General features: G+C 42.1%; 1 protein-coding gene across 1 annotated transcript in view; it reads right to left on the reverse strand.

The window, feature by feature from the left end:
* Positions 1 to 12,777, reverse strand: part of LOC115090398 (inter-alpha-trypsin inhibitor heavy chain H3-like) — a 204,031-nt gene that overhangs the window by 39,414 nt on the left and 151,840 nt on the right. The window contains exons 11-12 of the mRNA XM_029599438.1: positions 9,770 to 9,951; positions 1,953 to 2,138 (exon numbers count right to left, since the gene is read on the reverse strand). Of these exons, the coding sequence (XP_029455298.1) occupies positions 1,953 to 2,138; positions 9,770 to 9,951 (368 nt within the window). The remainder of the gene's footprint in view (positions 1 to 1,952; positions 2,139 to 9,769; positions 9,952 to 12,777) is intronic.

Raw genomic sequence — 12,777 nt, forward strand, 5'->3', positions numbered from 1 at the left:
CTATGTTTCCCATTCTGGGGAAGCAGCAGGAAAAAAAGAGCCCACCAGAAAGGGGAGAGTTGTGCAAAGTGAGAGACATTTGCCATGTACAGCTAATAGCAGAATATAAAAATGGAGGCACACTGGTGACAAACTGTATAGCACAAGGAGCAGCGTGTGCATATAGCAGTGGTATTGGCATTGAGATCAATCGAGCCAAAAGCCTCAGTAGAGCAAATGGCGAAAATCGAACTAATGAACCCTAACCGATGGAGCAATCTACAATGGGAAAGCAACTGGCCAATTCTAAAAGTGCCTTTCAACCTGTGATGGGAGATGGCAGGTTGCCGCCTCAGGCAGAGGAAGGCCAGATGCCAGTTATCGTAGCATCCTGATCCAGCTCGGCAAATTCCACTGTCATGAGTACCAGTTTATCCTTTTCTGGAGGCCTAGGACAGATCTATTGGTTGCTGGAGAGTCCACGGTTCCTCCAGTAACATGGCCGCTTACAACTTTCGCTGGTGGGGTCTACTGCTTTGATAGTGGCTTCTTTGGCAGAATATCATTGTTAAAGTTGAGTCAGGCTGGATGAGGCGGGACAGGCTGGATGAGGCTAGACAGGCTCAGGCTGGAACTGAGGACTGGATACTGGAGCAGGAGAGCAGCGGGATACTGAGCAAGGGCTGGAACTGGACACAAATGCAGACTGGGCAGTATACTGCATGGGGACTGGGACTGGATGCAGACACAGACTAGGTAGTAGAAAGAGCAGAAACCGGAGCTGGGTACAGACAAGTCAGGCAGGATACTGAGCAGGGAGTGAATACTGGACTGGGCAAAGCATGACAAGACCAGACGGGAGCAGGACTAGACAAGGCAGACAAAAACAGGACCAGACAAAGACAATAGAACAGAGAATACTGAGGCCCAAAGGCACCAATACAGAAGGTCCAAGGCCACTAAGGATAAGGCCTGGAGGCCACAAGGCATGGAAAGGGCTGAGTAAGCCTCAAGACAGGGTGCACGGTAAGAGCAAGCCTGGAGGCCACAAGGCATGGAGCAAGGTAAGAAAGCCATGTCAGAGAGCCAAGGGTGACTCTATGAAGAGATAACAAGGTAAGAACAAGGCTGGGTAAAATAGGGCTGAGGCTTAGGCATAGTGTAACCAGTGAGGATGTCCTTGGCAATGCTATAGGCAAGGCTCACTGAGGACTTCTGGTGGGGGGAAATCTGTGCAGCAGGCTGAACCTTGGCACAGGGAGTCAGTGTAACAGGTAAAACTGTGACAACGAGATCACACTCATACTCGTCTACAGAGAAAGACAAGGCGACGCCTCAGCAGATGAACAGATCTCAAGGGAAAATCACTCCCTTAACCATCTCACAAATAGAGTACTTAAAGGGAACTTCACAACTACACATAACATTTGACATTAAGATGGTCAAATACTTTGGAACACAAATTACTTAATAAGGACATTTACTTTCTCATCCATTATCAGGCATAAGCCACCTGAAATTGTAAAGTGCTACTGTCGCTCTCTCCTTTGCCAAAGCCTACCCCATCCCTATCCTGAGCTGTAATTGTAATGCAATCTATATTTCCCTAATATTTGCAAGCATCTTATGCTTAATTGATTTTGTACTACCTAAATCCAGTGCAACTGTGCTGTTTCCTCATGGATTTGATGAACGCAGCTTAGTTTTCAAAAGCTGTAAGAGTGTTTAGTCCAATGAAAGGTATTGCCTACAACTTGCTTGTTGACCCTTATGTCTGTGCATTCACGCTGACTAAAACAGCAACCATAATACTTTGCATATTTTACTTTCAAACCTAGAGTAATTCAAATCAACCAAAACACTATGGATGCCTTGATTTCATATTAGACCTGAACATTTGATATAAGAATCCTCAGTATACTATAGCATCCTCAGTATACTATAGCATCCTCAGTATACTATAGCATACTTACTCCTTGAGCTTTCACATCAGCAGTAAAAAAATTGAGATCGTTGTCTGTGATACGCCCTGCCACCACAATTTCAGACCCATCGAAGTAGTTCTTAAAATTCTTCTGAGTTAAATCATCAACTGCATTTTCTGGGTACTGCAGTTCAATGTCTTGGAGCATGGGATTAGCAACTTCATCATAGAAACCCTGTAAGAGTTTTAAAAAGAAAACAAAATAGAAATATGCATATAGTAAGGTATTTTCATTGTTCTTATTAAAGATGCATATTAAATTGTACCCCATGATGGAATAACGTAGCTCCCTTTGGTCCTGTGGTGGGCTAAGAGAAGGTGAATGGCAGGTGCCTGGAGGGCTTCCAATAGGGTTGAGATACCTACAGCCAAAAAACAGAGTGAGGGGGCTCAACGAACACACTTTTTTTTTTTTTTTTTTTTTTTTTTTTTTTTATTAAACATTTCCATTTTCAGGTAGATATTACACAGTATTGTATGAACAATAATAATAATAAGTAAATACATATCATTCAAATAATAAAACATACAATCTGTGAAAAAAAAAACAAACCCCAGAAATCAACCTCGAAAGTAATTACAGAAAGTGGCTGTAGAAAAATATGAGCAGTAAATGATAGAAATAAATTTCTAAACTTATTAGTGTTTAACCATAATAACACATTCTCTTCTCCCAAAATAAAAAAAAACTAAGGTTTAAGATAGAGTTAGGAATCTAGGTACATTCGTAGTTGCTCTGGATCATTAAATATGTATCTTGTACTTTGATGTAACAGAACACATTTGCAGGGAAAACGCAATACAAACTTTGCTCCCCTTTGTATAACCTTATCTCTCATTTGAAGAAATTCTTTCCTTCTTAACTGTGTGTTAAGAGAAACATCCGGAAAAATTCTAATAGGAAAACCATGGAAGAGAGACTTTTGATTTTTAAAATATAACTTAAGAATAGTGTCACGTTGTGAAACATCTGCAAACTGCACAATTAGTGTAGCACGTAATTTTATTTCCATATCGGAAGATTTCTCAAGTAATTCTGACAAATCTGTATCATTTTGTTCTCCCTGCTGTTGTTCTAATAAATCACGTCTTACAGCGGCTTGAGTAATATAATATACTCTAGTTAATACTGGTAAAGTTGTGTCTGTATATTTCAAAACCTTTAAAAGGTAACTCTTAAACAGTTCCCTAGGGGACAAAAGATGAGTTCTAGGAAAATTTAAAATCCTTAAATTTACCCTCCTGATTTGATTTTCCAACTGTTCCAATTTAGTTAATTGCATTTTTTCTGATTTAATCAGATTCAATTGTATTTTTTCAATCTCATCCGTTTTAGTTCCTATATTGTTAACTGCCCCTTCTAGTTTTTCTGTCCTTAACTGTAGTATTTTATTATTATTCAAACCTTCCTGAACCAATTTTGCTAAATCATTGATTGATTTTTGCATAGAAAAAATCATGCCGCCTATTTCTTCCAAGGTAAACCTATTAGGCACTATAACTGGTATTCCAGCTACTACTTCCCTTTGCCCTCCCTCCATCTCTTTTACCCTAGAAACCAAATCGGTACTAAAATCCTGCCTTTGGTCATTTAGGCCCTGAGACCCAGGGTTCTGTTGTGGGTTTTCCACACCCACTACTCCCCCTTTCTCAGAGGATGGTAAAGAGACCAAGTTCAGGTTGGGATCCTTGAATATAAATTCTCCTCCTATTTTTCCCGATGGTGGATCTGGTGTTGTGGGAGCACCAGGACTTAAAGATGTCTCATAAGTCAAGGAATTTAGTCCCTGCTCCTGGACTATAATTCCAGCGGCTTCCTCTCCTGGTGTCTGTATTATGGATCGTCCAAAAAGATCTGGAATCTTTTGTTGAGTATTGCCCACAACAGGTGTAGATGTAACTATTTTCCCCTTCCTCTTGGTATGTGGCATTACCAAGAGGAGAGAAAAACCTAATAAGAAATACAAACAACAAAACGGGAAAAAAGAAAATGTACCTCTGAAGGGATGAGATCTTCTGGAAACACTTCTCCTTACAGCCAGATTCCGTTGGCTGCAGGTTTCAAACTTCTAGAAAATATATACCAATTTAATCCAACAACACTCCAACGAACTCCAACGAGGCCCAACAAAGCCGCTCGCCCCTTAGGCGAGCGGCTTTGGCGACGCGCCGACGGCGATCGCGCCGTTCAGACGCCGATCTTGTAGGCGTCTGACTGGGCTCCTCCCACTGACGTCAGACCCCGGAAGGCAGTCCGATGAAATACTCTCAGCTGTGCAGCTTACCGGCGGTATTATAGCAAGTATTTGGCAGCAGAAATGAAATGCACAAAGTTACATCCCCGGTAGGCTTGCAAGTAGAAAGAAATCCCGCAGCAAATAACTCGATTCCAGACGCCGGTCTTGTAGGCGTCTGACTGGGCTCCTCCCACTGACGTCAGACCCCGGAAGGCAGTCCGATGAAATACTCTCAGCTGTGCAGCTTACCGGCGGTATTATAGCAAGTATTTGGCAGCAGAAATGAAATGCACAAAGTTACATCCCCGGTAGGCTTGCAAGTAGAAAGAAATCCCGCAGCAAATAACTCGATTCCAGACGCCGGTCTTGTAGGCGTCTGACTGGGCTCCTCCCACTGACGTCAGACCCCGGAAGGCAGTCCGATGAAATACTCTCAGCTGTGCAGCTTACCGGCGGTATTATAGCAAGTATTTGGCAGCAGAAATGAAATGCACAAAGTTACATCCCCAGTAGGCTTGCAAGTAGAAAGAAATCCCGCAGCAAATAACTCGATTCCAGACGCCGGTCTTGTAGGCGTCTGACTGGGCTCCTCCCACTGACGTCAGACCCCGGAAGGCAGTCCGATGAAATACTCTCAGCTGTGCAGCTTACCGGCGGTATTATAGCAAGTATTTGGCAGCAGAAATGAAATGCACAAAGTTACATCCCCGGTAGGCTTGCAAGTAGAAAGAAATCCCGCAGCCACGAACACACTTTGAATATGAATAATGCCCTTCTCCAGCAGTTGGCTTCTATTGACTTTATTCCACTCGGAAAAATTTGGCTGCTTAACTCCAAAGATTTTCCAACCAGCAGCAGCAGTATATGCCCATGAGCAGAGTGCGTCAGTACCCCGCAAGAACAGAAGTGCTTAACACATGGCATGCCAGCTTCCCGATGATAAATATTAATTGATTTGTTCATGCACTATTATGTACTAAAAGTGAATAGTTACAAGAAATTGTGAAACTAAGCAATATGATTGACTAACATTTAGAGGGTAATTTTCAAAGAAATTTCCATGGGTGAAAAGCATTTTACAGGTAGAAATTGTCTTTCCAAAAACTGCCCACCCTGTATGTGGGTGGAATTACACGTAGAGTTCTATTAGGTGCATACTTTTACCCACTTTGCAGGGGAGGCATTTCTAGAGCGGGATTGAGTTCGAAGAGAAAACTAATGCTCATCGTTTTGGATTTTCAAAACTATACAAGTAATTTTGGCTGGAAAAATTATCAACACAAAAAGCAGATACAAATCTCTGCAGGTACGTTTTCCACGGGTAATTTTCAAAGTGAAAGTATGCTTGTACTTTTAAAACTGGTGCAAAAAAAGGTGGGTAAAAAGTATCCACGGACTGTGCAGCAATGTTGGCAGTTTGAAAATTGCCCCTTCAGTAGCAGCTATGTACAGTGCAGTGATTGCCGATGGTTACATTCTTTTCCATTCTGTTTCTACACATATAGACCAGTGATTCAATTCCAACAAACTGGTCAAAGCAGTTTTCAACACAATTCATAAAAATACAAATCATAAAATGCAATGCAATTCATGGGATACAATTAAGTTTATAAAATATAATACAATACAGATCAAACAATTCAATATATATTTACAAAATAATAAAAATAAAAAATCCCATAACATTCTATTGAGCTCAGCACCTATCTCATTAGGAAATGGATAAGTAGCATCACATGTGATATACTTAACCAACCAATGTACTGAAATAACAGAACAAATTTGCTCAGCTGTTTCTCTTCATGAAAACTTATGAGTTATCTAATGTCATCCACAATGCATGTTCTGTTTAATAAGCAATTCTGAAAATTTGCAAGGGGTATTCTTGTTGGTTGCTGGAGACCCCAACTTATTCAAAATGAATTAGATTTCTCTGACTGGCTGTATTCACTAAAACCATCTAGTCAAGAGAGGCTCCTGAGATATGCACCAACACTTTCAAGATAACATACTGGATATATTTTACATTTTATTTTCCTTAAAACCATAAGATGCAGTCTTAAACTGGACTCAGACATCATAAAATGTAAGAGCTGCACTACACATAGAGAGGGTAATTTTTTGACATCACACAAAAGTTAGCCAGCAAAATGCATAATTTTTAAATGTGTATGAGAAGGATTTTTATTTTATTTATTTATTTATTTATTTAACGCTTTTATATACCGGCATTCGTAGGACACATCATGTCGGTTTACAGGTAACTGAGAAAGGAAATTACAATGAATGATGAGAGAAGGCTAACTGTGATTGAGCAGGGGGTGCAAGGCTGTAAGGTTTTCCTAGGGTGCCTAATACCCTTGCATTGTCCATGGGCATTGCTGTACAAACATTTAATAGAGTCTCCTAACTCGTGGTGTCACATGTTGAGTAATGGGTGAGGGCACAGTTTTTAACTTGGCCATAGGTGCCAAACTGCCTGGTAACGACTCTGGGTCAGCAGTGGGGGTGAGTGCGGTGGCTCACAGGGAAAGTCCCATGAGCCACTATACGCAACACTAAGTACATGTACAAACCAACCTGCACAAACTTACACCTGCTCTTTGCAATGCGTTAAATATTGCATCTGAATTTACGCTCATACTTTTCATATCAAAAATGTGTGCTCAAATCCAAACTCCACCTCAACTCTGCCACTTGGAGGCGGGAGGGACTGGCGGCAGCAGTACTTTACAATTGTGATAGATCCGGGGAAGGGGTTTGGTGGAAGAATCACCCTCGGATCAAACCACATTTTTTACTATATTTGAAAGGTGATTGGGATAGGGGGTGTGCAGCATTATGAAAAGTTTATGGGGAAGGCTAAAAACTCGGCCCTAGACCATTTACTGCTACTTCTTTTTTTTATTTTATGACACCGCTACTTACCCTCTAACCAGATATAAGTGAAATTCAGCTAAGTTAGCTGAATAACTTTGACACACACAGGAACATCCCCTTTTTTATCCACCTCAATTATAGATAGGTAATGACTTATCCAGCTATAATTTAGACGGCTAAGGGACTGAATATACTAGGGATGTGAATCGTTTTTTGACGATTTAAAATATCGTCCGATATATTTTAAATCATCAAAAAATCGTTAGGGCCACGATACAATACCAATTCCCCCGATTTATCGTTAAAAAATCGTAAATCGGGGGAAGGGGGAGGGCAGGAAAACCAGCACACTAAACCCCCCTAAAACCCACCCCCGACCCTTTAAATTAAATCCCCCACCCTCCCGAACCCCCCCCCAAATGCTTTAAATTACCTGGGGATCCGGCGGTGGTCCAGAACGGCGGCGGTCCGGAACGGTCCCCTCAATAGAATCGTGTTGTCTTCAGCCGGCACCATTTTTCAAAATGGCCGCCGCAAAATGGCGGCGGCCATAGACAAAAACGATTCGACGGAGGAGGTCGTTCCGGACCCCCGCTGGACTTTTGGCAAGTCTTGTGGGGGTCAGGAGGCCCCCCCAAGCTGGCCAAAAGTTTCCTGGGAGTCCAGCGGGGTTCTGGGAGCGATTTCTTGCCGCGAATCGTTTTCGTACGGAAAATGGCACCGCAAAATGGCGGCGGCCATTTTGAAAAATGGCGCCGGCTGAAGACAACACGATTCTATTGAGGGGACCGTTCCGGACCGCCGCCGTTCTGGACCACCGCCGGATCCCCAGGTAATTTAAAGCATTTGGGGGGGGTTCGGGAGGGTGGGGGATTTAATTTAAAGGGTTGGGGTGGGTTTTAGGGGGGTTTAGTGTGCCGGCTCACGATTTTAACGATTTTTCACGATAGTTTACACACCCAAACAGCAACAATACGATTCCCTCCCCCTCCCAGCCGAAATCGATCGTTAAGACGATCGAGGACACGATTCACATCTCTAGAATATACCAAAACTTGTCATTTAGACGAATAGCTTGTAAGTTATCCGCCTAAGTGGCTTTGAAAATTTACCTCCCTATTCCTGAACTGCTGCCATCTTGATTAAAAGAGCATTCCAGACATTTGGATGCCTATGCAATGAAGTGTTACCATGCACATTAAGGCTATTCTGCACATGCTAAAAATGGCATGCTAGGGTGGAAGGCTTTAATCTGAATGTTAAGACAATCTCTCATACTAATGTGCAAATGCTAAAATGATCATTTACTCATACATGAATAAGGGAGCATGGTATGCAAATAAGGCTTTACCAGGCCTGCGGGAAATAGTTTGGTAGGCAGCCTCCTCCAGCTACATTCCATAGGCCTGATAAAGGCAGAAATGTAACACCTGCCTCAAACCAGGTGTTAAATGTCTACCATCCACCTGTGGACTGAAATTCCCTGAGCTAATAGGCCCTTTCACTTTGAATCAATTTACTCGGGGGATTCCCTCTTGTCATGAACTGGAGTAAACAAAAAGTGGCCTCCTTCTGAACCCCCCCCCCCCAAGCACCAACCCCTCCAGCATACAAGGAAGCCCCACCCCTGGAGAGATGTTCCTTCCTTCAGCACGCTGCAGAAACAGCCCTCCCCCCAAAAGGCTCTCGCCCACCCCGCCCCAGTTGCATATTAAGGAATCCCCTTCCTCTACACCTCCAGTAAATAATTTTACCAGTCTGGAGTGGGCAGAATATTCATCAGCTGAAGCGACCTCAGCCCCCCTCCAGCCTGCAGCATAGCTGCAGACAAATAATGCCGCTAGGAAGCGCTTCAACTTTTATGGCTAATGGTGCGCTGAATTGCTCCTAGCGGTGTTAACGTCCAGAGGCTTTGCTGCAGGCAGTATGGCTTTAATGTTCCTCCTGCCTATGAAGATCCTGTTGCTCTAAACTGGTAAAACCTGTTAATGGGAAGGTTGCCCCCTCAGAGATTCCCAGTAATGCACCATGGGGAGAAGGGGGGATGCCATTCTTTGGGGTATCCTGCAATGTGCCGGGAGATGCCTCCTGGGGGAGATTCCTGTAATACACCATAGAGGAGGATGTCTCCGGGGGGGGGGGGGGGGGATGCGCCTTGGAAGATTGACTCTTGGGGGGAGGGGGCAGAGATTCCTTGCAATGCACCCAGGGGATGCCTCTCAGGAAGGTTCCTGCTATGCTGGCTGAGGACGATGTGTGTGGGGGGGGGGGGGAGTCACTTTCTGTTTACCAGATTTGGGGGAGAGGACCAGTTAGCCCAGGGGATTTTTGGACCTTAAACTTTTTTGCGTTAACATCCTGAGCCACACTACTGACAGCAAGTTTTACTGTCCTCTCAGTAATTACTTTTTGCACAGCATATTGAGACTAGTTCCAATGTGGAAATACAAATGCTACCAAACCGCACTGTAAAACTTTTTTTTTTAGTGCAAGTTTTAATGCATAGGAGCCACTGTGTTTTAACAGAGGCTTGGGACTCATGCAAAAAAACTCTCTGCAGGGTATCTTGGAGTGATCTAGCCTCTGACCCCTCCAACCATTACTTCTTGATGAAGAGGATTTGCCCAATCTGATTCCAGCTGTATTGAGATCAGTACAATGTGTTATTTGGAATGGGTGAAATTTTTACCTGCAACTGTAGGTCAGAATCCGAATCCTCATATATCCGGCGAGCCACACCCAAGTTTTCCAATGACAGCTTTTCTAAAAAGTTATAATCTACATCATGACCAAAACCAAGAGAGTAAAGGGGATATCTTCCTTTGATGGCGTTTTTTACATTCTCTTGAATTCTTACAGGATTTGATTCCCCTACAATCAAACAGAAAAGTCAGTTTAAAGGGCTTTCCCCCTCAAGAAATATCTAGATTGCGTTCCAACTTTTTGGAATGTGACCCTTGTAATCTAATTGTCATCTCTAACCACAGCACTTTGATGCACACTCATTTTTCCTTCCCTGCCTTCCCACACGTGGCTTCCGAGAGAAAAGAAATAACTTCTGTCCCTCCCTAAAATTGTCTGCCCCCCCCCCCCCCTAAGCCCAGGCTCTGCTCATTCTCCCCTCTTTTCTCACGAGTCTTAGTTTGTTCTGTAGCTGCTACATTTAATATTACTCCTCTACCCACCTAACCCTTCCCCACAAAATAACACATATACACACTAGGGATGTGAATCGTGTGCCACATCGTCTTAACGATTGAAATCGTGTGGCAGGAGAAGAAAATCGTGTTTGGCACGATTATTTCGTTGAAAAATCGTTAAAAATCGTTTTTTCTGATTAGTGCGCATCAACGAAATAATCGTGCCAAACATGATTTTCTTCTCCTGCCACACGATTTCAATCGTTAAGACGATATGGACCGGTAGCCAGGTCAGTTAAGGTCAGTTTAGGAATGAATATGTATTCCTATTGGCTGCCCTCTTATTTATTCATGTTACCAAGGTTCCCACTGACAGTATATGGGGGATGGGAAATGGAAACAGTTGGTAGCTTGACAAAAAAAGTAATGTGATCAGTCAATGTGACTAGAACTTGTGCCCTAACCCTGATACCAGGGGTGTTGTGATCTTCATGTACACACAGTGCCCTATCCCTATTAATACCAGGAGTGTTGTGATCTTCCTGCACACAGTGCCCTAACCCTGACACCAGGGGTGTTGTGATCTTCCTGCATGCAGTGCCCTATCCCGCCTGCATTACTAGTGAGAGGCTGGCTTCACAGACAGGGGGGAGCTGCCTGACTGTAGTAGATTGAATAAAGATCTGATGTTTCTGCTCTCCTCACACCAAACAAAAGCAACACACAAGCAGAGAAGCCCTTCTTATAAAGTTGAGCTAGTGAGTTAAGTAGGAGGAAAAGTAAACATACTGGTGGCCAGTGTGGCTACTTAAAAAATACAATTACCAACAATCAATTACCACATATATTTGAACTGTGTATAATAGTTCCAGCCAGGACCACCTTTCTAAAATGCACAGTGATTGGCAAATTCAACATGCACTAGCATTTCACATGCCTGCTAACAAAAATAATAAACAAACAAGTTCAAGTCACATGAGTGATGATCATCACATTACTTTTTTTGTCAAGCTTCCAACTGTTTCCATTTCACATCCCCCCAACCATTACCTCAGTGGGAACTTTGGTAACATCAATAGATAAGAGCACAGCCAGCCAATAGGAATACATATTCATTCCTAAGTGACCCTTTACTGACCTGGGAAGTGTCAACACTTTGTTTCATTTTCTGTTGGTGTTCGTGAGTTTCCAGTTCCATTTCCCATCCCCCCAACCATCACCTCAGTGGAAACCTTGGTAACATCAATAGATAAGAGGGCAGCCAGCCAATAGGAACACATATTCATTCCTAACTGACCTTTACTGACCTGGAAAGTGTCAATTTGTATCATTTTCCGTTAGTGCGCACTAACGGGAGTTAGTGCGCACTAACTGGGAGTTAGTGCGCACTAACACGATTTAACGATTTTTAACGATAAATCGTTAGAATTTCTATTGTATTGTGTTCTATAACGATTTAAGATGATATTAAAATTATCGGACGATAATTTTAATCGTTGAAAAACGATTCACATCCCTAATACACACACACATTATATATATATATATGCTATAATATATTATACAAGTAAATATATTGCACTAAGGGGCATTTGGTAGTGCGAGGTCAGTCGGTACCATTTTGCGATTCCTTAGCATTGAGGCAGAAGAGATGCTTTTCTCAGATTTTGAAGACAAGGCCATCAGAGGAGTAATCTGTGGGAATGGGGGTTGGGTGTCATAGGCCAGGGTTCTAAATTGTTATATATAAATGTTATTTACTGTTGTATTTATATGTCGGGGAAGTATTTTTAAATTTTGCTATTGTTATAGTTGTATTAGATTATTATGATGATACTATGTATGAATTGTTATTTACTGATATATTGGTACATTAGGGATGAACTTTATGTGGGTAATTTCAGTAGTGTATATAATTCAGCATAAATGTGTGTAAGTCGGTGAGTCTAAAGTTAAGTCTGTATTTTATAAACTACAGCAAGGGTTATTTTTCCTTATAATCATCACCTTGCACTTATCCAGATTAAATTTCATCTGCCATTTGGATGCCCAATCTTCCAGTCTCACAAGGTCCACATGCAATTTATCATAATTTGCTTGTGATTTAACTACTTTGAATAATTTTGTATCTGCCAATTTGCTTACCTCACTCTTTGTATTCCTTTCCAGATAATTTATAAATATATTGAAAAACACCGGTCCAAGTACAGATCCCTGAGGCACTCCACTGTTTACCCTTTTCCACTGAGAACATTGACCATTTAATCCTATTCTCTGTTTCCTGTTTTTTAACCAGTTTGTAATCAACAAAAGGACATGGTCTCCTATCCATGAGATTTCAGTTTCTTAGAAGCTTCTCATGAGGGACTTTGTTCAATGTTTTCTGAAAATCCAAATATAATAAATCTACCAGTTCACCTTTATCCACATGTTTATTAACCCATTCAAAAAAATGAAGCAGATTTGTGAGGCAAGACTTCCCTTGGGTAAATCAAAGTTGTGTTCCATTAAACCACATCTTTCTATATGCTCAGTGATTTTGATCTTTAGAATAGTT

The sequence above is a fragment of the Rhinatrema bivittatum genome, chromosome 4 (assembly GCF_901001135.1).
Source record: "Rhinatrema bivittatum chromosome 4, aRhiBiv1.1, whole genome shotgun sequence".
In the NCBI taxonomy this organism is placed as follows: Eukaryota; Metazoa; Chordata; class Amphibia; order Gymnophiona; family Rhinatrematidae; genus Rhinatrema; species Rhinatrema bivittatum.